Source organism: Phycodurus eques, chromosome 1 (assembly GCF_024500275.1).
Source record: "Phycodurus eques isolate BA_2022a chromosome 1, UOR_Pequ_1.1, whole genome shotgun sequence".
Lineage (NCBI taxonomy): Eukaryota > Metazoa > Chordata > Actinopteri > Syngnathiformes > Syngnathidae > Phycodurus > Phycodurus eques.
Genome location: NC_084525.1, coordinates 34,484,854 through 34,512,763, shown reverse-complemented (window position 1 = coordinate 34,512,763; position 27,910 = coordinate 34,484,854). Strand labels below are relative to the sequence as shown.

The 27,910-nt window shown below is 44.2% G+C and overlaps 1 protein-coding gene across 2 annotated transcripts; it reads right to left on the bottom strand.

Annotated features, from left to right (window-relative positions):
• Window positions 1–27,746, bottom strand: LOC133409440 (RNA-binding protein 38-like). Of its 2 annotated transcripts, XM_061689449.1 has the most exons (4): window positions 27,123–27,746; window positions 24,044–24,167; window positions 22,182–22,242; window positions 511–899 (listed from the first exon to the last, which is right to left on the bottom strand). In XM_061689449.1, exons 1-4 carry the CDS (start codon window positions 27,330–27,332, stop codon window positions 605–607), a joined length of 690 nt encoding a protein of 229 aa, XP_061545433.1. In that variant the 5' UTR covers window positions 27,333–27,746; the 3' UTR covers window positions 511–604. The 2 variants fall into 2 exon arrangements, with proteins under 2 accessions (XP_061545425.1, XP_061545433.1); XM_061689441.1 differs by lacking the exon at window positions 22,182–22,242 and having other exon boundaries at window positions 1–899.
• Window positions 27,747–27,910: the final 164 nt, after the last annotated feature.

Sequence of the window (27,910 nt, the reverse complement as noted above, 5' to 3'; positions counted from 1 at the left end):
TTTGCATATTCTTACTAAAGGTTACGCATGGCTTTTTATAATGACAAAGGTGGTTCAACATGAACAAGGAACGCCAATCCAGCTTTGCTCAGGAATCAGTCTGATTCTCTTAGCTGGCAATGAAAGGACAACATCAACAAACAACTCTGAATAGGATAATGAGCTGGAAGAGGAGCTCCGACCTGACACTGACATGTACTTGCTCGACTCTCCTTTCAAAGTATAACATTTTCATGATCGAAATGTAAAGAACTGGGATATCACCTGAAGGCAGGGAGCAAAATCTGTAGGAGGAAAACAATAAAACGGTCCATAAAAAACAAATACAAAACTAAAATGACTACTGCAGGATCATTTCAAATAAATTTCATTTTCCTGCCTCCTTATGTGTTCTCCAAGAGTCCTCTGGTGGCAAGCTTCTGGCCTCTTTTATTCCAGTCATTGACTTAGACTAACATTCACGTTGTATAAAGAAACAGTAGCAATAACATCTTTATGAACTATTACAACAAACGTACAAAAGTCTGGAGTGCTTTCAATAAGCCCTTTTTTAATGACATCACACTCACGATGTCGCTTTGTATTGGCTGTTCGCCGGGGCTGCTCACTGCGCGCGGTGGAGCTGGTGCACAAGGTTAGGGAGCGCGACCTGCGGGACGGCGGGCAACGCGGAGAACATAGCCAGAGGCGAATGGGTGGCAGTGGGCGGAGTCTGGGATGTGACCAGAGTGGACGCTGACATTCCGGGTGAGAAGCCATAGCTGAGGTAGGGCAGTGGTGACGGGCTGTAGGGGTACTGCTCCAGTCCAGAGGGAGTGAAGTAGGGGTGGGCGATACTGGACTGCAGCACCAGGCTGGGCTGCAGGAACGCTGGAGGATAGATGTAAGGATGAGCCAGCCTGGAGGGACAGAAGGTACACAGGCTTGACAATGATTAACCTTGCTGATGGTTCATTTAAAACAACATAGAAACATAACGGATATTTGAAAAATGTATGCCGCGGCCACCCCACAAAGAAACTAAAGCTGAAAAAATAGTTAGCCTAGTTTCGAGTATTTCTTCTCCTCCTCCTCCTCCTCCTCCTCTTCTATTTTCCCGCAGTCTGGAAGCCCTGTTACACCATGCTGCCTCTCACGTCAGTCTTGGTACTATGACAGACCTGATTGTGGTGTGCTGTGTTGAGGCGGCACGGCGCACGACGAGTTAACACATCAACCTCACAGTTCTGAGGACCCGGGTTCAATCCACCTGTGTGGAGTTTGCATGTTCTCCCCGTGCCTGCGTGACTTTTCTCCGGGCACTCCGGTTTCCTTCCACATCCCCAAAACATGCATGGTAGGTTAATTGAAGACTCTAAATTGTCCGTAGGTGTGAACGTGAGTGGTTGTTTGTTTATATGTGCCCTGCGGTTGGATGGCGACCAGTTCCCGCCCGAAGACAGGTGGGATAGGCTCCAGCATGCCTGTGACCCTTGTGAGGAGAAGCGGTGCAGAAAATGGATGGATGGACGGATGCGCTGTGTTGGTCACCTCGAGTACACCACACACTAGATTAGCAGCAAGAACACACATACAAAGTATTGCCTACATACCGTATGTCGGAACACACTGTAGTCTGTCACTAATAACGCAGTAGTAAAGTTACAATTGGCATACAAATTTGTATGAAAAAAAACTTCTAGGCCATTATTGTAAAACAGTCAAATGAAAAATAGTAAGTATGGCTGCTTTCTAACGCCACGTAATCCGCGCCTCGGTCATTGAAACGTATGTCGGCCCGTCATCAACCAAGAACACACCTGAATGTTTTTTTTCCAATAATTTTCTTCTTGTAGTTTTCTATTTTTTGCTCGTCTTTGTGATCCTTATACTAGTATTAAGACTTCATAACATATTTGTCTTATGTGCGATGTTGATTAAGCTGTTGGGTGGCTCATATCCATCCATCCATTTTCAACACCGCTTGTCCTGCTTAGGGTCGCGGGGCGCTGGAGCCTATCCCAGCTGACTCCGGGCGAAAGGCGGACGACACCCTGAACTGGTCGCCAGTCAGTCGCAGGGCGCACAGACACGGACAACCATTCGCACTCACATTCACACCGTCACAGAGTGGGAACTGAACCCACGCTGCCTGCACCAAAGTCAGGCGAGTGCACCACTACACCATCGGTGACGTGGCTCATATCAATAGACCTTTATTCTTATTGCACAATGAATTCCCACAACGTATGCTCTCTGAAGCCGGTCGGACTCATTGGGAGACACTATCAAAGTCAACATAACATGACACAGACACACATGCACAGTCAGAAATATATTTCTAATATAAACAAGATACGATTTTTTTACACTGTTAGCATGTCAAGCTACATCAGTGATGATAGCAAAAACCTTGAAATCAGTGGTGCCCTTCCTTGCCTGAGGCGGCACACTTAACCTGTCTCGCCTCGCTTATGTACGTGCCGAAACAGCTGCGCAGATTATGACAGAAGAAGTCACATAGATGCATCCCAACATGGCAGCATATTAACACAACACAAGTTTGACCAGTTCTTGCAACATGACATCATCAACCTGATGCTAACCTTTGCGCTGAACAGTTGAGATGTGCTGCTGCTTTCCCCCAAACACACGCCACCTGGCATCAGTGTGCACACAACAAATTGGGCCACTCCGCTGTATACACAACACACGCACATGTGCCTGACTGCCAAAGCACTCTAAATGTTCACATGTCCTCTTTTTAAACACACTGAACTACTTTGTCAGCGACTGTATACGGACAATGGAATGGCGCTTAACACACCTGTCTCACAGTTCGACTCTCCCTTGGAACAGCTACAGTATGTGCATGTTCTCCTCGTGCCTGTGTGGGTATTCTCCGGGTGCTCCGGTTTCCTCCCATAATTCCATAAACATGCATGTCAGTTTCATTAATAGCAAACTTGTGAATGTGAGTGCGAATGGTTGTTTGTTGAAATGTGCTGGGATGGGCGCTGTTTTCATCTCCCAATGAAAAGACCACGTGAGACTGTGGAGGATAAAAGAAGTTCCTACTGCCCTGAATGTTTCTTATCTCGTCATGGAGGCCCCTGGTGATTACCAGGTGTGATTTGGGAGTCTGCGAAGACGCCCCGGGTCCCTCGCCGCCGAGCCTGGGGTCAGCTTCAAAATCCTAGCGGGAGGATGACCAAGGAGACAGATTCACGGCCAATTCGAATTTTGGGAAATGGCGGAAGATAACCTAAGACCTGGTGGGCTTCCCTGAGAAGAAGTCCCTGATCGCCCTAAAATATCTCAATCAGAAACAGAAAACTGGAGAGAAAATCAGGAGTAGATGACTGGACATCAGCAAAACACTTCAAATTTCATTGTTTCCCGTCACTCCAAGATGGGACCGGCGCATTGAAAAGCAACAAACGCAGGGCTCCTTTAATTACAACAACAACATTCATCATAATCAAAAAGTTTTATTCTCAATAATTTGCTTTTATTTATTTCTATGTATGCCAGCCAAATATTGCTTTACACGAAACCGGTCCGTGGTGCCAATAAAGGTTGGGGTCCAGTCATTTAGGGCAGTATTTCCCTACCTTTATTAAGCCAAGACATCTTTTCCGTAAGCACAGGGAGAAGATCCAAATTCCAAACCGAGATGTGCCTACCGAGGTTTCATGCCACCCTGCAGCCCATTTGGTACATTGCCGAAAGCCTTTATGTGTTGATTAATGGCCAAAGTTGAAGATCACTAACAGCGATAGCACCTTGAGATCATTTTGGGCTAAAGGCTGGTGTTGGTGTCAGGAGGTGTTGAGCTGGAAAGAAGTGAGCGTATCGGACCTACATTACCCACGCTGCCCTGCAGTTCTTTTCTGCCTCAGCTTTGTTCATTCACGGCCTGACTTCCAGTTACATAAGCATAAAGCTAAATGGCGAGTTGTGTATCGAGTGCAAGTACAAAGTTAAAACTTGCAGATGAATATCAAAAGACAACAAAAATTCTAAACAACGGCAGTAAATGTTGCCCCCCATGCCCTTGGCATCTCATGTCTCCTTGCTCACGCGACGACTCTCCCGGAGCAGAAGTGCAGTGTCATTCTCGCGGCCGCGTGCCGCCGCCTGACTGATCCAATGTGACAGCCGCATCGTACGGGAGAACGCAGCGCCTCGCCTTTCCCCGACCCGGGCGACTTGGCTGGCTGTCAAACGCACATTTATACACACACAGTATTTGTATTATTATTATTTTTTTTTTAATGCACATACAAGACAAGGACGTCTTAAGTCACATGCAGAAAAACTGAGCTTTGAATAGAATGCGAATAACAAGGTGCACTTGTATCCTGATTGTGTGCCTCTGTGTGTGTGCTTGTGTGTTTGTGTGTGTGTGTGTGTGTGTGGGGGGGGGGGTTTAATTGGCACAGCTGCATGGATGTATGCTAACAGACCCACGAGAGCAGAATAACCTCACAGACGGCACTCTGCTTCCTCTCTATGGGTTTACTCCCTCGCAGTCAGTATCCTCTGTACTCCCACTTACACCCCCTGTCAAAACGCACTATAAAAGAGGTGTGGGATAAAGTGAATAAAGACGGGGGTGCGAGGGGGAAACGACCATCAGGACACCTCGGGCGAAAAATGAGCAAGTGGAGACGAGGGACACGTTCAGAGGTGAAGTATCAGCCATCATATATCCCTCATGCCTTAAGTCAGGCCATGCTTTTAATAGTTCAGATGAGGGACGTGAGCAGAGTGAGTCAGGCAGCGGCAAACACACTCAGCGGAGATACACACAGATACGCCCCTCATCCTCTTTCTACAAACACACACTCTTGCGTGTTTGCGGGAGGGTAAGAGACAGAAGGGCCAACGTTCGACTTGGACACGCTGCCCTGCTCTGCTGTCAACATGCAAATGAACCTTCAATTGGATGATGGGGTTCAGATTGAGAAAATGTCCAATACACATTATCTTGACACCGAATGTCATCATGACTTTGGTGAATCATAGATTGAAATGCCTGCAAACCATGCAGAGGGGGAAAAAAAAAGACACTATCATCAGTCCTTTCTGCTAAGTTACACAGCTAAATGATACTCCACGCATTCATCAATCGCAAAGTCGAACATTTGATGCAACCTAAATTAGGTGAAGTGAGGAAATTGGCAAACATGGGCCAGCATACTGTGCACGATTGGTAACATTGCAATTTGTAACTTTCCACAAATAATCAATTATCAGTCAGTGCCACCACTGTGACTGATGCACCTTTGCGGCCATCAATGCTTTTGCAACGATGGGACTGATTTACCTAAAGGAAGTATGGGGTCTTAAAAGGTCCATATTTCACTAACAAGTTGATTTTATGCATTTTTTTTTTTTTTTTTTGCTCAAGAAAATGAAACTGGCAGTCATTTCAAATAACACCAGTTCATTTTGGAGTGTACTATACTGTAAAGTGACAGTAATTAGTCATTTTATTTTTTTATCGCCGTTGAGTGGAATTCCCCCACCTCGAAAATGATGACGAAAACCAAACCAAGAAAAAGACTGGAGACACGACATAGCCGGTGTGGACAAAGCAATGTACTATACTATAAAGTGGCATAACTCATAATTCATATATCTTAGCTGTGGGGTGGAATCTCCTCACCTCTAAAATGACAACTTTTCAGGAAATTAAAAAAAGACTGCTTGCTTGAGTATCCAAATGCAGCTTTGTTCAAGTTGGTCTTATGCCCGATATTGCTGTCAAATATCATTGTTCATCAAATGAACAACAGCTCCCACCCCAAAATTATGTTCAATTGATAATCGCTAATTTAATACGCATCTTTAAAATGATACAAACACGAGTGCCACATCCTTGCAAGCCTCATGCATGAACCCAAGAAACGTAGCGTAATGTCCAAAAACGGTCATCAATCATCACCAAAATGTATGCAGACATTTCTACTCATAGCAGCTGCAACCTCTGAAAATATTACAACGATCAGCCTAGTATTTTAGATTTAATAGACGTGACGCATGTTTCTTTTTCTCAAATGATCATCTATGGAGAGCAAAACGTTTTGGTCCAGAAAATCATAAATACCAGGCCGATTGTTCTGATATTTTCTGAGGTGTAAGTGGGCATGAATAGGGATGTACTCATAAAATTTGGTGAAGATTGGCCACAGCTTTGGGACATAAAGCGGAATGCTTTTGGCCGGGAGTTTGATGCCCTCGTCATCAGACGTTATGACAACCAGCCAAAGTCAGAGTCTCTCACGCATTGTCGCCTTTGTGATCTATAGGAACTCGATTGGGACAGCTTAGAGGCTTAAACTAATGAAACCTGTGTATACTGTATGTGCGGAAATGAATCTGCAAAGCACTTCCTCACAGTGGGATGATCGATGTGGAAATGCATCCATAAAATCATAAATACCGGGCCGATTGTTCTGAGACTGTATTTTCAAGGGTGTACGTGGGCATAAATAGGGAAGGCATTTGTAATGCCACCAATACAAAATTAAGCTGACATATGGGGAAATGGGCGGCACTTCTGCCTCACAGTTCTAAGGACCGGGGTTCAAATCCCAGCCCCGTCTGTGTGGAGTTTGCATGTTCTCCCCGTGCCTGCGTGGTTTTCTCCGGGTACTCCGGTTTCCTCCCACATCCCATTGACATGCATGGCAGGTTGATTGAAAACTCAAAATTGCCCTTAGGTGTGAATGTGGGCGCGAACGGTTGTTTATATGTGCCCTGTGATTGACTGGCAACCAGTTCAGGGTGTAGCCCGCCTCTCGCCCGTAAACAGCTGGGATAGGCTCCAGCACGCCCGCGACCCTTGTGAGGATAAGCGGTACGGGAAAGGAGGCATTGCAACAGTGGATATTTTTCAGCCTAAAAAGAATTTTAAAAATACATCCATTTCTATATAGGCAAAAATTACACCACAGAATACATACAAGTTCAATGAGTAAATGTCCTCACCTTCCGGCCTCTAAATTGGCTGACATGTCCAAAATGTGGGAGGGCCAAATTCAGGCTGAAAATCGAATATTTCATCAGAAAACGAGCCTAAAATTACTAGTGAGTCTATTTTGGGGGGAATCTTTTCCACAGATAGTTTATAGAATAAGTGCCAATGTTCTCACAATTACCTAGTTCCTTTGAACTTTAATTTACTAACTAGGCACACCTAAAATTGCAGAAGAGCCGTGCAATTCATTTTGCGCGCTTCGACCCATACGGGCAAAATACTGGGAGGAGTAGATGCATATTGATTCATTTATCAAACCGGAGATGAAGTACAGTGGCTGCTTTTATGTTTGAAATGTTTGTGAAATACCTGTAAGACAAATTTAAACCAGCAGTGCTGCGCGTAACGATAATGGCGGTTATTGTGGCAAGGAGGAGGCGTAGGTAAAATGAGAGGCGACAGAAGAACAAATCTTTTCTGCTCATTTAAACATTTTTGAAATGCCAGTTGAAACATAACTGTTCAGCAATGCAATTTTGGATCTTCTGAATGTCCCTAGGAGGGCTGACTTGAAGTCAGTCACATCCAAGAAAGAGTCAAGCCATACTACCTATGACAAAACGTCTTTCAATGCATCATGGTCATTTTAGCACACTGTGCCAATTGGTGCTGGCCTCTCCGAGAGCAGTTTTTTTGGCTTTTCTGTGTTTGCTGGCTTCTCAAAAATGATCAGCCAGAGAGATTTCTGTGATTCATTCAAGTTTGCTTGCCTCTTCCACTAACACGTCTATTCAACCACTTCAATCTTAATTTTGCATGGTGAAAACTAGGCTTTACACGATCAGGATCTTTGGGGCCGATCACAGATTTGAATAAAAAACATAACCGCTCACCGATCCGATCACATGATGGAGCAATGTGTCTATTTAAATGACTTGTTCATTTACTGTATATACTTAGGCGGCACGGTGGACGACTGGTTAGCACATCTGCCTCACAGTTCTGAGGACTGGGGTTCAAATCCCGGCCCCGTCTGTGCAGAGTTTGCATGTTCTCCCTGTGCCTGCGTGGGTTTTCTCTGGGCACCCCAGTTTCCTCCCACATCCCAAAAAACATGCATGATAGGTTGATCGAAGACTGCAAATTGTCCGTAGGTGTGAGTGTGAATGGTTGTTTGTTTATATGTGCCCTCCGATTGGCTAGCGACTAGTTCAGGATGTACCTCACCTCTCGCCCGAAGATAGCTGGGATAGGCTCCAGCACGCTCGCGACCCTAGGGAGGAGAAGCGGTACAGAAAACGGATGGATGGATAAATAATGTATCATTGTTCCTCTATTTATGCCAGTGAGGCATAGTGAGGGCAGGAAGTACATACAGTAATTAATGTATCCACTTTTTGTGACATTTTTTTTTTTGTTGGTGTGCGGTGAGATTATTCAATTGTAAAATATGTTCCTTGGCTCCATAAAGGTTGGAAATCACTGCTCGAGTCAGGTCATGTATTCTAATCAGTCAGGTCAAACCAACATTACAAAATGACAGAAATAATGGGTGCTAACTTCCTGTAATTCAATTACTTTATTGTATAATTAAATTACTTCACACACACCAAAACTCTAGAGCATGATTCAATAGAATGCCAGGATATCGTATAGCCGTATCGTATTAAAAGTACGTGAACATACCTCAAGCAAGCCTTAAACAAACGTCTTCTCCCGAGCACCGGTGACTACCTACATACGTTTCCCCCCCCCCCCCCATTTTGTTCTTATAAACACATGGCGCACACACATTATTGTTGTCGTCGGCATGGTAATGAGTGTATCCGGTCGCGTTTGTGTTGACAAGATAGTGATAGCCCAGTGATAGTTAAAAAAAAAAAAAAAAAAAAAAAAAAAAACGGGCTGCGGTGGTATCGGAATACAAGATTTTATTGCAGTAGATTTTATTGCAGTAGTCTGACATAGTGCAATCGTGAAAGACCAAATTTGTCTTGTAGTCTGATTATGTGTTATCTGTCCCACACCGCTGACATGTTTTTAAAAAAATATATATCTTTATCGGTGGTCACATATGTATGTCAAAAGACAAGGCTAAAAATAAACTCGCTTTTGGATTTGAATATACTGTACACGACGGCGACGTGGAGTAAATGTCTTTTGCACAGCCGATCAATGATGTCACTGATCAGCATCCATCCATCCATTTTCTACCGCTTATCCAAGGTCGGGTCGCGGGGGCAGTAGCTTTAGCAAGGACACCCAGACTTCCCTCTCCCCAGCCACTTCATCCAGCTCTTCCGGGGAGGATCCTGCGGCGTTCCCCGGCCAGCCGAAAGACGTGGTTTCTCCAGCGTGTCCTTGGTCGTCCCCGGGGTCTCCTCCCAGTGGGAAGTGCCTGGAACACTTCACCAGGGAGGCATCCGAATCAGATACCCCAGCCACCTCATCTGGCTCCTCTCGATGTGGAGGAGCAGCGGCTCTAGTCTGAGATCCTCCCCGCTATCTCTAAGGGAGAGCCCGGACACCCTGCGGAAGAAACTCATTTCGGCCGCTTGTATCCGGGGATCTCGTTTTTTTCGGTCACGACCCACAGCTCGTGACCATTGGTGAGGGTAGGAACGTAGATCGACCGGTAAATCGAGAACTTCGCCTTTCGGCTTAGCTCCTTCTTTACCACAACGGACCGATACAAAGTCCGCATCACTGCAGACGCTGCACCGATCCGCCTGTCGATCTCCCGTTCCATTCTTCCCTCACTCGTGAACAAGACCCCAAGATACTTGAACTCCTCCACTTGGAGCAGGAACTCATCCCAGTGTACAAAAATTGGTCCTAATTAACTGAACATGGGAGATTCCCAGGTGAATATTATTCATTTTACAATTTTTACTAATTGGCTCTCTGGGTGAGAAGAATACACACCTTTAATGTAAGAGGACTCAAAGATTTCAAGTTTGTGGCTGAGAGATGGAGGCACTTGTCAATGACCATGCAGTGTCAACACACAAATTGCTGGCATTTACGCCACTATAATACGGTAGGGTTAAATGCCTCTTAAAGTCGTATAAATTGGAGTCGTTCAAATATTCTGTAACTTTATGTAGGAAAGCAGTACATGGCTCTAGCCTGGCTTCCCAGTACAACGTGGCTAATGCAACAATAAGTGGACGGTTCACTCATAAAAGATGAGGGGAAAGTATACTGCAGCGGTAAATCTGTTGTGTTTTTAGTTTTAACGAAGAAATTCCCTTGCCAGGCAGGCACACTGTGGTCATCCCATCATTTTTACACTTCTAAGTTGTATGACAGTGGAACGTTATTTCACATGTGCCTGTTCAATGACTCTGGAGGTCATCAGTTCAACTACAATGAATTCATATGCAGTGGCGGCTAGTGGAGTTTTCATGGGGGTGTGGGTCGAAAACAAAGCTTTAGTGAACTATTGAAAGAAGCATGCATTGGAAACAGTAACCATCATTCAATCTTTTTAACTAAATCATTGCATGACATTCAAATTATAAGAGATATTTCTACCCTTTTAATTTACCCATGCGGACACATTCTTTCATGTTTAGAATAAGCACACCACGCTACAGTCTGATGGAGCCACAAACCAAAAACATTGTTCGCTTTGTCAACAACGTCAAAATAAATATATTAAATAAATAAAATGTTAAAAAGGCAACTATGGAACAGCAGTGTTTAGCGAGGTACAGCCAACCCTGGGTTCAAATCCGCATTCACCAATTGGGAAACGGACGCTGTAAACACTGTACTAAATCCTTGTACTCTAACCAACAGCAAGCAGTCTTAAGGCATAGCTAGTGAGGTCGCTCTGTAGCATACGGTGGAATTTGTTACATTTTCTTCCATACTAAACAGTCGCTGACAAACTACACTAGCTATACATTGGTACATTTTAGTCACATTTAAAATGTTAAACAAGAGCAGTAGTGATCAACACGCACACGCACACACACACACGAATAACCGACACAAAACCAGCAATCATGATAGCAAGCTCGCGGCCAGTGTTAGCCAACTTAACTTTTAAATTAAAGAGGTTTGATGAGATGTGGAATATTTTTTGGAAAGGATGCGGACAAACTTTAACGAGAGTGAATGGGGAAACGTCTTTGCAGCCCGAAACCGGAAATGAGTCATAAACTGAGACAACAGAGATAATCAAATACATTTTACTCATCATTAACCATATAATATTTATCATGCTCACCTAAAAAGTAGATATACCGGTACATATATTTTGAAATATTTACATTTTAGTATTTCCATCCATCCATTTTCTGTAGTTAATTGAAAAAAGGAAATTTTTCCGTTGGTGTGAGTAGTTGTTTGTCTATATTTGCCCTGCAATTGGCTGGCGACCTGCAGTCCCGTGTGTACCGCGCCAATCACCACAGGCTTTAGTGCACCCAGGACCCTGAGTACAAGCAATACAGAAAATGGATGGAGGGATTCACATGGGAAATGTGTTTTGTTTTGTGACAAGACTAAATGGGAAATGGTGCAGCATTTAAGAATGCTTTTTATGAAAATCATTCAGAGTACTATAGAGTACAGAAAATCATTCAGAGTACTATAGAGTACTAAATATCCATCTTACGTACGGTAAGTACGCTCTTTGTCCTCACTAGAAAGACAATTCAACACTAGTAGAACGACTGTATCTTACTCGTAATGCTTTTTTTCCACATTTTGTGGCATTTTTGGCCTACGTGGATGCAATTAAACCATACATCCATCCATTTTCTGTGCCGCTTTTCCTCGCTAGGGTCGCGGGCGTGCTGGAGCCTATCCCAGCTATCTTCGGGCGAGAGGCGGGGTACACCAGCCAATCGCAGTGCAATTAAATCAGAATCAGAATCATCTTTATTTGCCAAGTATGTACTACTTGGCAAATAAAGGGAAGTACATCCTCCGCTGGGCCTTTTTGAGGACGGAGTTGATGTTGGTCGCCCACTTCAGGTCCTGAGAGATTGTAATTCCCAGGAACTTGAAGGTCTCGACGGTTGACACAAGGCAGCTGGACAACGTGAGGGGCAGCTGTGGCGAAGGATGCCTCCTGAAGTCCACGATCATCTCTACCGTCTTGAGCGTGTTCAGCTCCAGGTTGTGTCGCCCGCACCACAGCTCCAGCCGCTCCGCTTCCTGTCGATATGCAGACTCATCACCGTCCTTGATGAGGCCGATGACAGTGGTGTCATCTACAAACTTCAGGAGCTTGAGAGTCGGGTTCGCTGAGGTGCAGTCGTTCGTGTAGAGAGAGAAGAGCAGCGGAGAGAGGACACAACCTTGGGGCGGCCCAGTGCTGATGCTGCGTGTGGATGAGGTGGCCTCCCCCAGCCTGACCTGCTGTGTCCTGCCCGTCAGAAAGCTGTAAATCCACTGGCAGATGGCAGGTGAGACGCTGAGCTGGAGAAGCTTGGTTGAAAGGAGTTCAGGGATGATGGTGTTGCACGCTGAGCTGAAGTCCACGAACAGGATCCTCGCGTAGGTCCCTGCACTGTCGAGGTGTTCTAGGATGAAGTGCAGTCCCATGTTGACTGCATCATCCGCAGACCTGTTCGCTTGGTAGGCAAACTGCAGGGGGTCCAGCAGGGGACCTGTGACACTCTTGAGGTCGTCCAGCACGAGACGTTCAAAGGTCTTCATGACCACAGATGTCAAAGCGACAGGCCTGTAGTCATTCAGACCAGAGATTGCATGTTTCTTGGGGACTGGAATGATGGTGGAGCGTTTGAAACAGGATGGAACTTCGCACATTTCCAAAGATCTGTTGAAGATCTGAGTGAAGACTGGAGCGAGCTGGTCCGCGCAGACTTTGAGGCAGGATGGGGACACATGGTCCGGTCCTGCCGCTTTCTTAATCTTCTGTTGTTTGAAGATGCGTCTCACATCCTGTTCATGGATGGTTAACGCAGAAGTCAGAGGTGTGGTTGTGGTCGCGGGTGCGGCCGGGTGGGTGTGTGGAGTGAAACTGTCCTTTTCAAATCTGCAATAGAAGGTATACAAGTCGTTGGCTAGTGTGCTATTGTTCTCAGCTTGGGGGGATCGTCGCTTGTAATTAGTCAGCGATTGGAATGCACGCCAGACTGATTTCGAGTCGTTCGCGCTAAACTGTTTTTCCAACTTTGCTGCATAGATCCTCTTTGCAATGTTAATTTCTTTAGTAAGCTGGTTTCTAGCTCGATTATACAGGGCCCTGTCCCCGCTCTGATATGCGTCTTCCTTAGCTTGGCGAAGCTGCTTAAGTTTAGCAGTGAACCACGGCTTGTTGTTGTTGAATGTCCGAAATGATTTTGTTGGTACACAAACCTCTTCACAGAAACTGATATAGGATGTGACAGTGTCCGTAAATTCATCCAGGCTGCCAGCTGAATTTTCAAAGACACTCCAGTCTGTGCAGTCTAAACAGCTTTGAAGTTCCATCTTGGCTTCATTGGTCCACTTTTTGACTGTTTTCACTGTAGGCTTCGCACATTTAAGTTCTTGCTTGTACGTCGGTATTAAGTGAATTAAGCAGTGATCAGACGAGCCCAGGGCTGCACGAGGTATAGCACGGTATGCGTTTTTTACCGTAGTGTAGCAGTGGTCTAAAGTATTATTTTCCCTGGTAGAACAGTCAATGTGCTGCTTGTATTTAGGGAGTTCGTGGTTGAGTTTAGCTTTGTTAAAGTCCCCGAGAATAATGAGGGGTGAGTCCGGGTGTTTTTTTTTCAATTTCGTTGACTTGTTCGGCGAGAGTTAGCAATGCGGCGTTCGTGTTAGCTTGAGGTGTAATATAGACTCCAGCCAGTATAAACGATGCAAACTCACGTGGCGAGTAGAATGGTTTACAGTTCAAAAACAGCGACTCCAAATGCGGGCTGCAGTGTGTGCTGAGCACCGTGACGTCCGTACACCATTTTTCGTTGATATGGAGGCATATCCCGCTGCCCTTTGTTTTCCCCGATGATTCCATGTCGCGGTGCGCTCGATGAATGTTGAAGCCGGGAAGCGTGACGGCGCCATCGGGTACGGCGTCGCAAAGCCAGGTCTCCGTGAAGCACATGGCCGCGGAACGTCCGAAGTCTTTACTGGTCGTTACCAGAAGATGAAGCTCGTCCATTTTGTTGGGTAGGGAGCGTACATTCGCGAGGTGGATCGACGGGAACGCCAATCTGTGTCCTCTCTTGCGGAGTTTCACCTGAACGCCGGCACGTTTCCCTTTGTGGCGCCGCTTCCGCCTCCATGCGCCGAAAACCGTGGACGCCGCTCCGGTGAGTAACTCGGGGAAAAAACTGAGCGGATTTTCGAAAGTTGGTGACAGAAAGTCCGGAGTAGCCTCCTTGATGGTTAGCAGGTCTCCCCTTGTGTAAGTGAGTCGTGTAAGGTCCCCAAAGACGGACGAAAAACACAAAAACAAAGACAATACTAGAGAGCGCGTTACCGAGACGACCATACTGGTAGGCGCCATCTTTAAACTAAATCTTCCTCGTAAACTACTGTGCTGCACTAGTAATGCTACTATGCCCAACTAGTAGGCATGTGTCACGCACTAGTAGCCTCCTGGACCCTACTAGTAGAACCAAAATCCTCACTTGTAGTTTTGCCTCACTAGTAAAATGTAGTTGTCCTGCTAGCATGCCAAAATGTCCTACTAGTGTGCAGAAATGTCATACAGTAGTGGAAGGCAGTCGTGGACAAAATGTTCCTAGTAAGACAGTTGTTCCACTAGTGCTCTCATTTTATTTTACTCGTGAGGACAAATAGTGTACTCGTACTTTAAGCTAGATATTAAAGATATCGAATAGAGTAAATGCTCAAACGCCTTTCCATAGTGTTGGACTTCGGAGGTTCTACTGTCTTGTTTTCCGATGAGAAGTCAGTATAGAGCTTCAAAGACACTTTCTACTGGCCTGTTCTCAGCTCATCTTAAAGGAAATATGGAAAAAGCAGCAGTTTAAAAGTTTATCCAAAGTTCATCTTCTATCTTGTCAGTGTATCAAGCAGGGTGGTGCCATGTGCCCACCCCCTGCACTAAAAACCTAAAGCTATCTTTAAATTCTACTACATTTTAAAAATATTATTGAGTCAGAGTCCCAATTTGGTGTTGAAATATTAATTAAACAAAAGATAATTGAGTCAAAACGGGTACCTTATGAGAAAGAAAATAAACAACCTTCCTCATTGATTTATTTTAGGGCCAATTTTGAGAAGGATTCCATTTCTTTGTTAGCTTTGTCTTTCAGTTGTTCTCTTTAAAGTCCTTTACTCCCCGAGAAATACTTGGTGGTCACAGGCACACTGATCATGTTACACGAGGCTGCCCTTATTTAATAATGGAACATCAGACAACACTTATTTGAAAGTGTCATTGTAATACACATTGTAATCTAGAGGTATAACTCTTAAAGGGTCAGTTCTTTTATGAATGCTCGGCATCAAGATCAGAATACAAGTGACACAGTAAATCCACAGTTCCCTGTCATCCGCTCTGCGCAGCTGTCTTGATATCACCTCACCCAAAAGGCTTCTTTATACACGCGCGGGCGGGCGGCGACCGCGCTGACGTCACTCTGGCTATCCCGCTCTCAGTATGCCTTTATACTCGAGCACAACCCACGCGCGCCGTTTTGAAAATGTACTGAAAAACACACTGTGCCCCCCCCTCCAAGTGGAGGGGGGGGGGGGGGCACAGGGGAAACACGGGGCTGGGCTGACCACTGAGTCAGAGGTGCGACCTCACCAAGGGCTTTAGGCCAGTTGAACCGGTACCCCAAAGCGCAGACATAAGACGGTCTACGGTAAATCCACCTTAAACCTGCTGCACACCGAGCGACGTGGCCGAATACAATTGAACTCTCGCACAGCGTGTAGGGTTCGGCAACTAGTTTTCATTAGCGGCCGACTGTCGCTACATCGCAGATGTAACCAATCTATCTAAGTGCAGATAAGCTTTCACACAAACAAACACATTTCCGTGTTTTAAGATAGCAATCGCTAGCTAGCTCGAGACCCAGCTGCCCGCTGTGCTGCCGCCAAGCTATACAAATACAATTTACGGAGTATGCATATAATGTAGAGGTGGAACAGTTCACAAAATCCACAGTTCGGTTCGTATCTCAGTTTTATGGTGATGGTTTTCAGTTCAGTTCAGTGTATGTTGACTCTTAAGAAAATTGTCTTGTATATTTTGTATTGTATTATTATTATTTTTATCAATCAGAAATATATCTTTGTTTGTCTATCTATGCCAGCGGCGTTTAGTGACCGGCAGAGCAATTAAATGCGCTTACATTGGTTGGCAAAAGGTACACTAAAGCGCTGTATCCACCTGTTGCTGTTCATCCATCCATCCATTTTCTACCGCTTATCCGAGGTCAGGTCGCAGTTAGCTTTAGCAGGGACGCCCAGACTTCCCTCTCCCCAGCCACTTCATCCAGCTCTTCCGGGGGGATCCGCATGTCGATCTGCCGTTCCATTCTTCCCTCACTCATGAATAAGACCCCAAGATACTTGAACTCCTCCACTTGGGGCAGGATCTCATCCGCGACCTGGAGAGGGCACGCCACCCTTTTCCGACTGAGGACCATGGTCTCAAATTTGGAGGTGCTGATTCTCATCCCAGTCGCTTCACACTCAGCTGCGAACTGCTCCAGTGAGAGTTGGAGGTCACGGCTTGATGAAGCCAACAGAACCACATCATCTGCAAAAAGCAGAGATGCAATATTGTGGCCACCAAACGGACCCCCTCTACGCCTCGGCTGCGCCTAGAAATTCTGTCCATAAAGGTTATGAACAGAATCGGTGACAAAGGGGCAGCCTTGGCGGAGTCCAACCCTCACTGGGAACGAGTTGAACACGTGAACCTAACCGAAACAGTCGAACTGAAGCGTTTTGATGGTTTTCAAAAAACGTTCCACCCCTACAACAGAACGAACATAACACCCCACACTTCAAAATAATGATATAAGCAATCATACGGTAGATGTTTTTATAGCACGCAATGCTATTTATTGTTGTATTGCACAGCTCTACACATACATTTTTTTAAATTTGCAGGTGTTGGAACTGTACACTATAAAACAAAGTGCCAGCCCCCATTTGTGTGTATGTGTGTGTACTTTCATCTTAGTTTCAGTGTGAAGTGTCAAAGTTTTTTTAGATTTAGAAAAAGGGCGACTCCCTCTTAAACGTGAATGTTCTTCCTTGCTGCAGGAAACTTCCAATCAAGCCATCATCACTCATTCATTCATTCATCTGGGTCAGCGTCAGTTCTCTCATCCCTCATTCAGAAATTGAAGAATACAATATTAATAGCACTCGGAGCGATTGAGTTTTTTTTTTTTTTTTTTTTTTAAATTGACTTTTCTGTCGCCTTGGGATGAGAGCTTGGCATCTAGAAGTGGGGCAGCGCACACAACACAAACACAAAATATTGCTTGTATGTTACAAAAAAACAAAACCACAGTACCTACATTGTTTTCAGCTTCTCAATATTACATAGACCGTTATGACACTGGTTAACCCTGTCATCCACCAGAGGAAAGCTTGGTTTATGCTTGACGCATGTACCAAGTGCGCGGAAAGACATGCGGAAACAGGCTGATACAACTTTTGCAGCATTTAGAATTGCTTGCCCCCACTGTTAGCCAATATTCTCCCAGACAGTGTGGAGCATCTATGTCATACCAACAACACGAAACCATAATAGAAATGGAAAACACTTGTTTCCGCCGCCGGTTGGAGCTTTTGGTTTTCCGCCATGTTTTTCCATGCGGGTCAGTCTGTGTAATTACACATTTTTGTAGGTGCAGAGTGCAGATAATTTGGGCCATACTGACGCTGTGCGGAGGAGCGTGGTTGGTGAAATTATGTAATTTTGCCACACGGAGCCGTGCAGACCTCGCGGATGTGCCAAGCATAAACTAAGCTTCACATGAAGCAATGTCAAGTCATTTTCTCGAACTCATCGGCTCTCTTCTTCTTTCACTGAGTCATGTGGCAGCTGAACTTCCGTCACACATTCACCGGGCAGCCTAAAAGTCCTAACACACCAAGGCCATGGTCGGCCATGTGGCTGACTGCTGCGTCAACTGACAGTCGGCCACGTCGGGCTGGCTGAAGTGATGCCGGACACACCGCAACGACTCGACCCCACACCAGACCTGCGGCACACGAGTGAGAAGTAATGCCCCTTGATACCGTCAGGTGGCAGTGATCAGTGTCTTCATTTTATTTTAAAAGTAACCAGAAGCTCTACGACCATGCGTGAATAAAGCATTTTCTGCTTCATTTTCACTCTCGCTGTTAAGAAGTTGCAGTTAGCGCTGGCATTGTCAGTCCTTGATCTTTTGCTTGTGAATGAAGAAGTAACAAAGCAGCTAAGGCAAAAGAGAGAGAAACCGCCATAAAGCAGTACGGTTCGATCAGATTCAGTTCAAATGTTTTTCAGCGTTACAAAAAGCCCACAATAGAGTTTTAGTTTTGTGTATTGAAATTACTCGCAAATACACTATAATTGTGTTTGTAATAAATCTTAGTGATAAATATTTCTATCACACTCACCCACAAGTCACATCGACAACAACAGGATCGCACACTCAGTCTCGCTCTGTGATGTTATGCCGTTAACGTGTGAGGTGGTCGGTCACCTTCCTCAGAGCCACAGCAACAGACAGACCACCCTCGAGATAACAGCAGTCAGCTGTATTGATGTGCTACTGAGAGGCGCTATGAGACAGGGCTGCGCATTCTGTGTTCAGAACAAATTACAGAAGCGTCAGCCTCCATCCTGCTGCTCTGCTCTTAGACATGTTGTGGCTTGACTGACAGACCGCATATGCCTATGTATGTACTTCACTCACTACACCATCAATATCACATTTTTGTATATTTAAAAAAAAAAATACTTGCCCCATCACTCCCTCGTACTAAATGTGCCACTGTCATCACTCCCTCGTACTAAATGTGCCACTTTGGCACTGCACTTCAGTCTTCCACTTTTTCTTTCATTCCACCAGCATAAGGTTATACTTAAGTGATTATTCAAATGTATTTTTTTTCCCCTGAATTCTTGACATATGCATTGCAACACATCTAAGAATTGGTTATTCTTCACAACCCATCTCGAGCAAATGTGTGTTGCGTTGCGTTGTCGTTTCCCAATCTCTGTTGTATTTCATCGCAAAAGTGTTGGGGTTAAGGTAGGGGTCTGTGTGTTCGTTCTTTCACACCAAATTCACTCATACTTGCCTTTAGCACTATTTCCACTGAGCTGTTATGGGTCATTTGCATACAATTTCATCAATAACGGTAAAGACGCATTTTTTTTTTTTTTTTTTTTTAAATGCCACCCTAGTTTTATATGGGTAAATGTCTCCCCTGCTCAAACAATCACACTTAAAATCCTATTTTCAAAAAGTTCGATGATTTTAAATTGTTGCCATTCATAGTAAAAGCAGTCCCTATTGACAGAGCAAATGGTGGAGGCCCACTGAAATATACTTTATAATGGTAAAGACAAAAGTGTATAACAGTAAAGACAAAGAGCTCCATAAAATTGTGGTACATCCATCCATCCATCTCAGAAATAACAACATTATTTTTCTGTCTGCTATTGTGTGAATGCAAAATGGCTGCCTCATCCTGCCACTTCAGCTCACAGATCCCTCTGGTGTATTGCACCAACATAATGAGGCCCTCCAGCGGCATTAACCAGACATGCAAACACCAAAGGCATGAAAACGGTGACCAGAGGGGGTCTGTGGAGATCCCCCAAGCCCCTGCAGAAATTCTCTAAAAAGTACAATAAGGCAAAAAAAAAAAAAAATTATAATTCTTCACGCAGAAAAACTTATTTACACCTCTCATGTACAGGTCGATGTACAAATTTAAGATTAAAATTTAATTTGCCTCATTTCCTTGCTTTTTTGTTCTGGCCTCCAACTTGAGCCAGGCCCATCTCCACCTGCGCCAGATGCCAGCTTCGCCACACAAATAGCGTCCCCCTCTTTAAGCACTCTCATTCTGGAAAAGAATTGACGAAAATCATCGTCTGTTTCACCTCATTTTTCACTATTACCAACTTCATAGGCTAATCCCAAATGCATCCTCCAGGAAAATATTAAGTACAATATCTTTCTGTTTTTATTGGTCATTTCTGAATTTGAAGTTACTTCATTCTGTGTTGTGACATCATTCTTAACAGCGCTACGTCGCTTAATACATTTAACATCAGTAAACTAATTAGATAATTGTATCCGCGTTTCCTAATTAATACAAATTGTACTAACGGATAAGCTCTTGTTGCCGATGTTACGTGTGCTTCGGGGTTCCGCTGGGACCACATCCAGGGCCCCGACCTGCAGCACCTCAATGCGAAAATACAAAAGACCAGCGCAACAAATACAACAGTGGCTGATCCGATGAGCAAAAAATGTTGCTTAAAAGTGAGAGTACCAATAGAGGATGTCCGCTCCAGAGGTGGGTAGAGTAGCCAAACATTGTCCTCAAGTCAGAGTACTGTTACTTGACAATAATGCGACTCAAGTAAAAGTAAAAAGTAGTCCTCCAAAAAATTACTTGAGTAAGAGTAAAAAGTACACAGTGAAATTATTACTCAAATACTGATTAAATAGTGAGTAACTTCGGATTTATTTATTTTTTTAACCACAGCATGAAAATAAATTAAAGAAAATTACAAAATAAAATGTGAATGTACAAATTCTGACATTGCTGTTTGTGTGTATGCACAGTCAAAACATCTGCAATTTTCTCAAGTTATAAGTGAGCTGAAATGTCCACGTTTGGGTAGAGTGTGCCAGACAAATAGTACAATACATCAAAGCTTTTGTTTTTGTTCGTTTTATTGTAAACAAGAGTAGTGCGCCGTTGCCTTCATTGTAATGACGACCTTCCCAACATGGCCACCACGTATGCACGACGGTCAGCGGGGCAGGCTTATCTTGGGTTAATAGCTATGTCCGGGAAGCCCAATGGAAGATGTTGTGTGAGGTCATGTGACTTTGTGTCGTTTGATTGGTGAACTAGACAAACGTCAGTAGCGCTTAAATTGGATGACACACATAGCGCCCGACGCGGAAGTCGAAGTCGTAGTTTCGCGCACAAAATAGTTGACAAATAAGCAATAATTGATAAATAAAAGTAGCGAGCGACATTCAGATCATTGTAACAGAGTAAAAGTACCGTGACTTATTAACAGTAGAAGCGGCGGACGTTTTTTCCTGGTCTCGGCAACTCCTGTGACTTTGAGCGCAGAACCTCAGGCCGCATTTTAATCCGCCACGGAGCAATATTCACAATTAGATCTGTGTGTGGATGGTGGATGTGTGGAATGGATCTAGCTGCTAGCGTTCAAGGAGTACGAAACAACCTATGACGTCAGTGACGTCGATCCCCCCCCCCCCCCCCGAGGAAAAACTCATCGGATCTATACGATTTACGTAAATGGCCTATTTTGAGTTCATAACGGCAAATTTCGCATGTATGATTAACGGAGAAGACAGCTCGAGTGCAAAAGAAGGACCGTTTGTAAAAGAACAAAAAAAAAAAAAGGAACTCTGAAGACACTAAGATGCATTTTTCTTAGTTTTCATGGAAAAGGCATTTTAAGCAATAGGAGAAAAAGCCTATACTACCTATCCAAAAATGTTATTAGCATGTTCAGAAAACAAGATCATTTCGGACACCTAATGGTAAAGACATTTTGGCATTAAAAGTTTGAAAAATATTACTTTAGAATATATATATATTTTTTCTTAGAAACAATTATGACCTTTTGATGGATAACAACAGCCAATAATTGAAATATTGATATCAGTAAATTGGGCCATGTCTTCACCATAGTTGATCAAACTGGCTGAAAATGACTATTCTTCTCTTACCTTCTATACAAAACAGTGGATCCAAATAGGATGTGTTTTAGTGATCCAACAATCCCTGAGTGAGAGAGTGTGTTTAGATGACAGCAGCTGTGTGTGAGTACGTGCGTGCACGTGTCCATTGTTGCGTGTGTGTGAGTGTGTGTGTATGTGTGCATGGAAGTTTAACTAAGTGGCTTGCTGCCTCAGTGAAGGTGAAGTCAACCGTGATTGAAATCCAGAACCCTGCGTCTTGTGTGTTTAACAGACCAGAAGAAGTGAAAGTCAACATCGCAAATACAAGTATTGATTGGTCTCAGCCTTACCCATAGTGCCGTTGAGCCCATGCAGGGTGGACTTGCTGGACTTGAACCGCAGCAGAGAGACCTGCAGCCAAATGAGAGGCAGTGGTGAGGCAAGGTCCATTCTCTCTCTTTCTGCTTCTTCAGATTCAAGTATGTATACAAGGATATTGCTGACTGACTGCCAGTCCCTTGACATGCAACATCTGTGACCTCGCTGCCTTCAAGGTTCATCAGGAATGAGCTGCTGCTGAGTAAGACAGAGAAATCCATCCATCTCTTCATTCCTCCAGCCATTTGTCCCTCTGTTGTGGCTCCTCTTCTTCCCCATCTCTTTTGTTCCAACGTATATAGAAATCTTTCTTTTAGGTTGCATAAAGAGGCAACAGACATGCTCTTATTCCCCCCCCCCCATGTCGCTCCACTTACACACAAATAATACCAAGCACTGCCATCTCCCATTAGCAGCACGCTTGCATGCGTCAGAGCGCTGGCCTGCTGATGAGGACACACACTCAGTGGTTGTTGGCTGTTAGTCAGTCGCATTTACACGCAACTGTGTTTTCACCGTAAAGCTCCAAAGGGGGCTGTCAATGTTTGGTGTGCAGCAGGATGTTGTTTGGAAAACAAGCATGTGGACTAGTGGTTCACAATGAAAATGCCTGGCGGCAAGCAAGCTGTGCATGAACCCAAGTGGAAAACGTACAGACAACAAATACTGGATGAATGGTGGCCCTGAATATGTTATACCGCTAACTTGACTTTTCTCCACTGTTCTACATTGTTTTTAGATGACCTGCCTTTTGGGAACTGAGTCCTCAAATTGCAGAACAGGATCAGAATCATCTTTATTTGCAAAGTATGTCCAAAAAACACAAGGAATTTGTCTCCGGTAGTTGGAGCCGCTCTAGTACGACAACAGACAGTCAATTGACAGAGAACACTTTTGAGACAAAGACATTGACAAAAACAGTCACTGAGCAATAAAGGGTTGCTAGTTATCTGGTAATACCGGTACAAATTATTATTATTATTTTTTTTTTTGACAATTGTGCAAAAAGATGCAGAGTCCTTTAGCACTTAGAGCAGAATGACAAATCTCGCAATAGTCCGGTGCAATGACCATTGTGCAAAGGGCACCAAGACTTCAAGGAGTGTATGCAGTTTAAAGTGACGAGTAGTGCGATCATCTGGGACAATGTTGATTGTGCAAATCTTGCAGATACTCCTCAATCAGTGTGCAAATGGACCAGATGCTACTCTGGTATGAGTGGCCAGTATTGGTCAACAACAGATATGCAAATAGTGCAGCATGGTGAGACTACTACAGTGAGTGCACAAGTAATACATAATTGGCCCGACAGAAATGTGACAACATACTCAGACAAAACAATTGGCAGCACGTTGCAATGGAATTGTAGGTTAGCTGTTTAAGAAGTTGATCGCAAGAGGGAATAAGCTGTTGGAATGTATGAGAGTACATACATACTTAAAAAAAAAAAAATGTTATGTGTTGGATTACACTTGGGATGACACATGTACACAGTGACGCATCTACTGAGAGGAAACAGAAACTGCCAATTTTTTGGTCCTGTAGTTGTGCATCTATTTTAAATTATTCATATAATAATATAGCCCAATCCATTTTCTGTACCGCCTATCCTCACTACGGTTGCAGGCTAGCTGAGGCCTATCCCAGGTGACTTTGGGCGACAGGTGGGGTACATCATGGATGCAGCTGGGAGGAAGTATACTTATAAGAAGGTTTGCCATAAATATGCAGCTAAAAGACGCAGACAGAACCGGCAATGCTGAAGGCCGTTTCCAGCATAAAGGAAGCGTACAAAATTTGGCAGGTATGTGACTGCCTGGAAAAACACACTCACTTGTCTGCGAGCTGCGCGGCTTGGCTCCCAAGTACGCCAGGTTGACATTGGCCTTCCTGCCGTCGATGATGGGGTTTGCATCCTTGCATGCCTGCTCTGCGGCTGCGCTGTCTGCCATGGTCACCTGTAGACACAACATCCCGCAGGTCAACTCCAAAAGCACACCAACTGCATCATGTGTAAAAACCCATGGAAGAGCCTGTCCATGCACAAAGGAGGTGGGAGGGCCCTCTTTTGTGTATGGACCGGCTCTTCCATGGGCAGCGCAAAGATAGCTGCCATCCTTGTCTCTCTTCCCCCAAAAACTAGACTATGGTTTACAAAAATACATGAGGAGGTACAAATAACTGCATTAAGATGCTTCCAGCTGAGCTTCAGCGGCATGTTAAGTTAGCGTAGGCTGCTACAGTATGTGGGAAGGTTTTTTTCTGGATTGGGATGAGCAACTGGCCTCTACCTTGAGGGAGTGTGTTTGAAGAGTGGGCAGATAGCGTGGGAAGGGGAGCTTTGATGGTTTGATCGCAAGGTCAAGACACACAAGAGCAAATAGATGCTCAACATGAAATCTTTCTGCAAACGTTGGAGGATGGTTCAAGATCTGCTGGGGTTCACAAAGCTGCTGGGGGACATCGGATGAAATGAGCAAGCTGTGGCTTGGTAGAACTCTCGCTCACACGCACACACGCATACAGCACCCTGGCAATGGTGGAAGTCAAAAGGAAACTAAAGCTAAATTTACACCAAAGAGCATTTATTGTCCCCATTGCAACGACCTGGTCACAGCTGATTTTGGGCCAAAGGATGACTACAGCCTTGGCTGATCACCAGTCAATCACAGACAAATAAATAACAATACATCATAATAAACATTTGTTCTATCTGTATCAGATTTTCTGATACATTTGCTGTGGATTTTTGTAAAACCTTAATGGCTACAAACAGGAAAAAAAACTTTCAGGTTTGTGTTTCCAGCTACATGAACAATGTGACATCCTAACAGGGCCAAACTGTGATACCCGACTATGAATGCAACAAAGCAGACTAGTGGCAGCTTGTTAACATCATCTGTCACCAAGAAAATCTTTATTTTATAGGCTTTGTTTCCAATTGTGTGCTGTGCATTTTCCACCCATCAGCAGGCCTTTTCGGTACACCTGCACCACAACAGACAAACATAATTTAAAGGAGACAAATTGTACTTTTTTTTCACAATTTGAAACAGTTCACAGTGTCTTAATAATGTTTCTGTGGTGTGTTTTTGTCAAAATACCGCAAGGATCATTTATTTCAATTATTTTTACACTATATTTGTCATGATCTGTGTTTTTGTTGTTTCGATTATATTTAGTTTTGTTTCATGTTATGCTTGTTTTCCTGTCTGTCATTGTTAATGTCTTGTCTTGCTTATCTGTTTTTTGTTTCCACCTGTCCTCGTCAGCCCTGTTCCTTGTGACTACATATTAGCTCTCTCCAGCCACATGTGTCTTGTCCAAGTGTGCCTTGTTGTCTTGTCAGTTTACTTGTATTTAGTTCCCTGCTTCTGGCAGTCTGTGTCTGTTCATAGTTTTTGTGGTTGCTTTCATCATAAGTCATGTCTCCTGTAGTACTGAGTGTTTTATTTCTTTGTTACTTTAATTCTTGATTTTTTTGGTTGGGGACTTTCAACTTTGCCATTAACCTTGTTTGCCTTTGTTTTTTAAAATAAATCCTTTTGTTTGAGATAACGCCTGCTTCCCTGCATTTGGGTCCACCTGTTAACAACTCCACCACACAAACCTGCATCCGTGAAAGTATTTTCTTGCCAAGGGGAAACCTGCTTGTTTTCGGGGCAGATCTGTCTCATGCAATGCGTTGGCCCTCATCCCGACTGCTAGGCCAATGGTGAAACTAGCTTTTGTGAGATTGAAAATCTGGCATGTTTCTGCTGGCCTTTGGCCGTCTCTTCTGCCTTGCTCAGCGCCGACAGTAATCAAATTAGTGTCGCTAATAAGAAGCCAACGCTGCTATCTTACTTAAAGCAAGCACACGTAAATATTCCATTGCGTTGTCACCGGTGGATGCAGCATTTCATGACCAAGCCACTGAAATACACTTGTCAATTAATGAAGCGGTGTGACAAACTCGGTGTGCAGGAGGTTATTGTTAGTTATCACCACTTTTTCATAACAGTGGGGTTGAAGTCCAGATTGCTAAAAATTTCCTTGGCTGTTTAATTTCACACTAGACCTAACTGCAATTGTACTTTACGTCATTTACTTTTGTGTGTCAAATCAATTTGCCTCATTAAAATTTATTTCAATGCCATTGATCGTTCCAGCCACACCCAAAACACCACGTTTTTGTTACACTTTTAATCAAGAAAAATAAACACTGTATATCTTAAAAATATAATTAAGCAATAAGAGTGTAAAAAATATGGAATGTGTAGTAATACTGTAGTATTTGAGTGTTGAATGTGGGCCTTTAAGGGGTATGGCCTCGTAAATAGCGTCAGGAGGTGGAGTCAGGCTGGCCCATTAGTTTGCGTTTGTGTAGGCGTTTGGCCGTAACTTATGGCCTACAGCAGCTCCTCGCGAGTGTTCTCGTGTTGTATTTGACTGTCCCATTCAAATAAGCAGCTGAAAGTGCATCGGCAACTGTGGCTCTCCTTGCCTACATGGAGGGCATTACAGGATCTAAGTTGCTCCATTTTTTTTTTTCCTCACTAAACTTGAACAATTTAGGCTTGCAACAATTATTCCATTATAGATCCCCTTTAATGTGTTTTGCTTTAATGTGTTAAGCCAAATGCTCCTGAGATGGTATACACTGAAATTGGAACCATACCAAATTGGGGTGAGGGGTCGAGGGGTTTCTATTTCAAAAAGAGGTTGCTAAAGCTCAGTGCAGCAAGCGTCCGAGGATTTTGGGTAAGTGGGCCAATAATTAATGACACGCGTACTCCAAATAACCTGATAGTCTACACGCCTGATTGCATAGTTTGCAGTGGAAACAAAACAAAACAAAAAAAGATTCAAGGCGCCAAATAAGAGTCAGTCCAAGAGACTCAATCGTGAAGCAAAAGATGCGATGTACTCACAAAGCCGTATCCTCTGGACTTGCCCGTGTGTTTGTCGGTGATCACCACCGCCTCGACGACGTCCCCGAAAGTCTCGAAATATTTCAGAAGTGAGGCGTCGTCGGAGTGATAGGGCAACCCGCCCACAAAAATCTTCGTGTGAGTCGTGTCTTTCTCCACGCTTTCGACAGGAACCCCGAGCAGGTGCCCCAAGAACGGCGGCGAACTCATTTGTGGGGAAGAAACGGTTCGACAAAAGGGAAGCAGTTAAGACAAAAGAAACAGACCAACAACGAGAGGTTACAGTAACGGAGGCATGATTAAAACACACACCGCTTTGGGATGACAAGTGCAAAGTGCTGGAATGGAGTCTTTTAGTGTCCTGTGAAAGAAAATTGTTGAGAGGGAAGGCGGGTCCGTGTGCACGTGCAGCCCAATGGACATCCCGCGCGTCTCTTTCATCTTTGCCCGCCCCGTCCGACGTCTGGTAAGAGCAATTAGTCCACCAGCAGAGGTAGACAGAGGACGGGATATGGGAAAAGGTATTGGCTCCCTTCTCTTCTTATTTGTGCACAGTTTCCCCACTCTCATCTGAAGGATAATCAAACAACATGTAAATAGACACATATAACCCAAGTGAACCTAAAACGCTGTTTTTAAATGGTGATTTCATTTATGAAGAAGAAGAAGACGAAAAAGGGAAAAAAAAAAAACGATTCAAAGTTACCGGCGTGAAAATGTAATTGCCCCCGTGTGAAATCATTAATTGATTGTGGCTAATCACCATTTTTGGTTAATTTTCACTGATA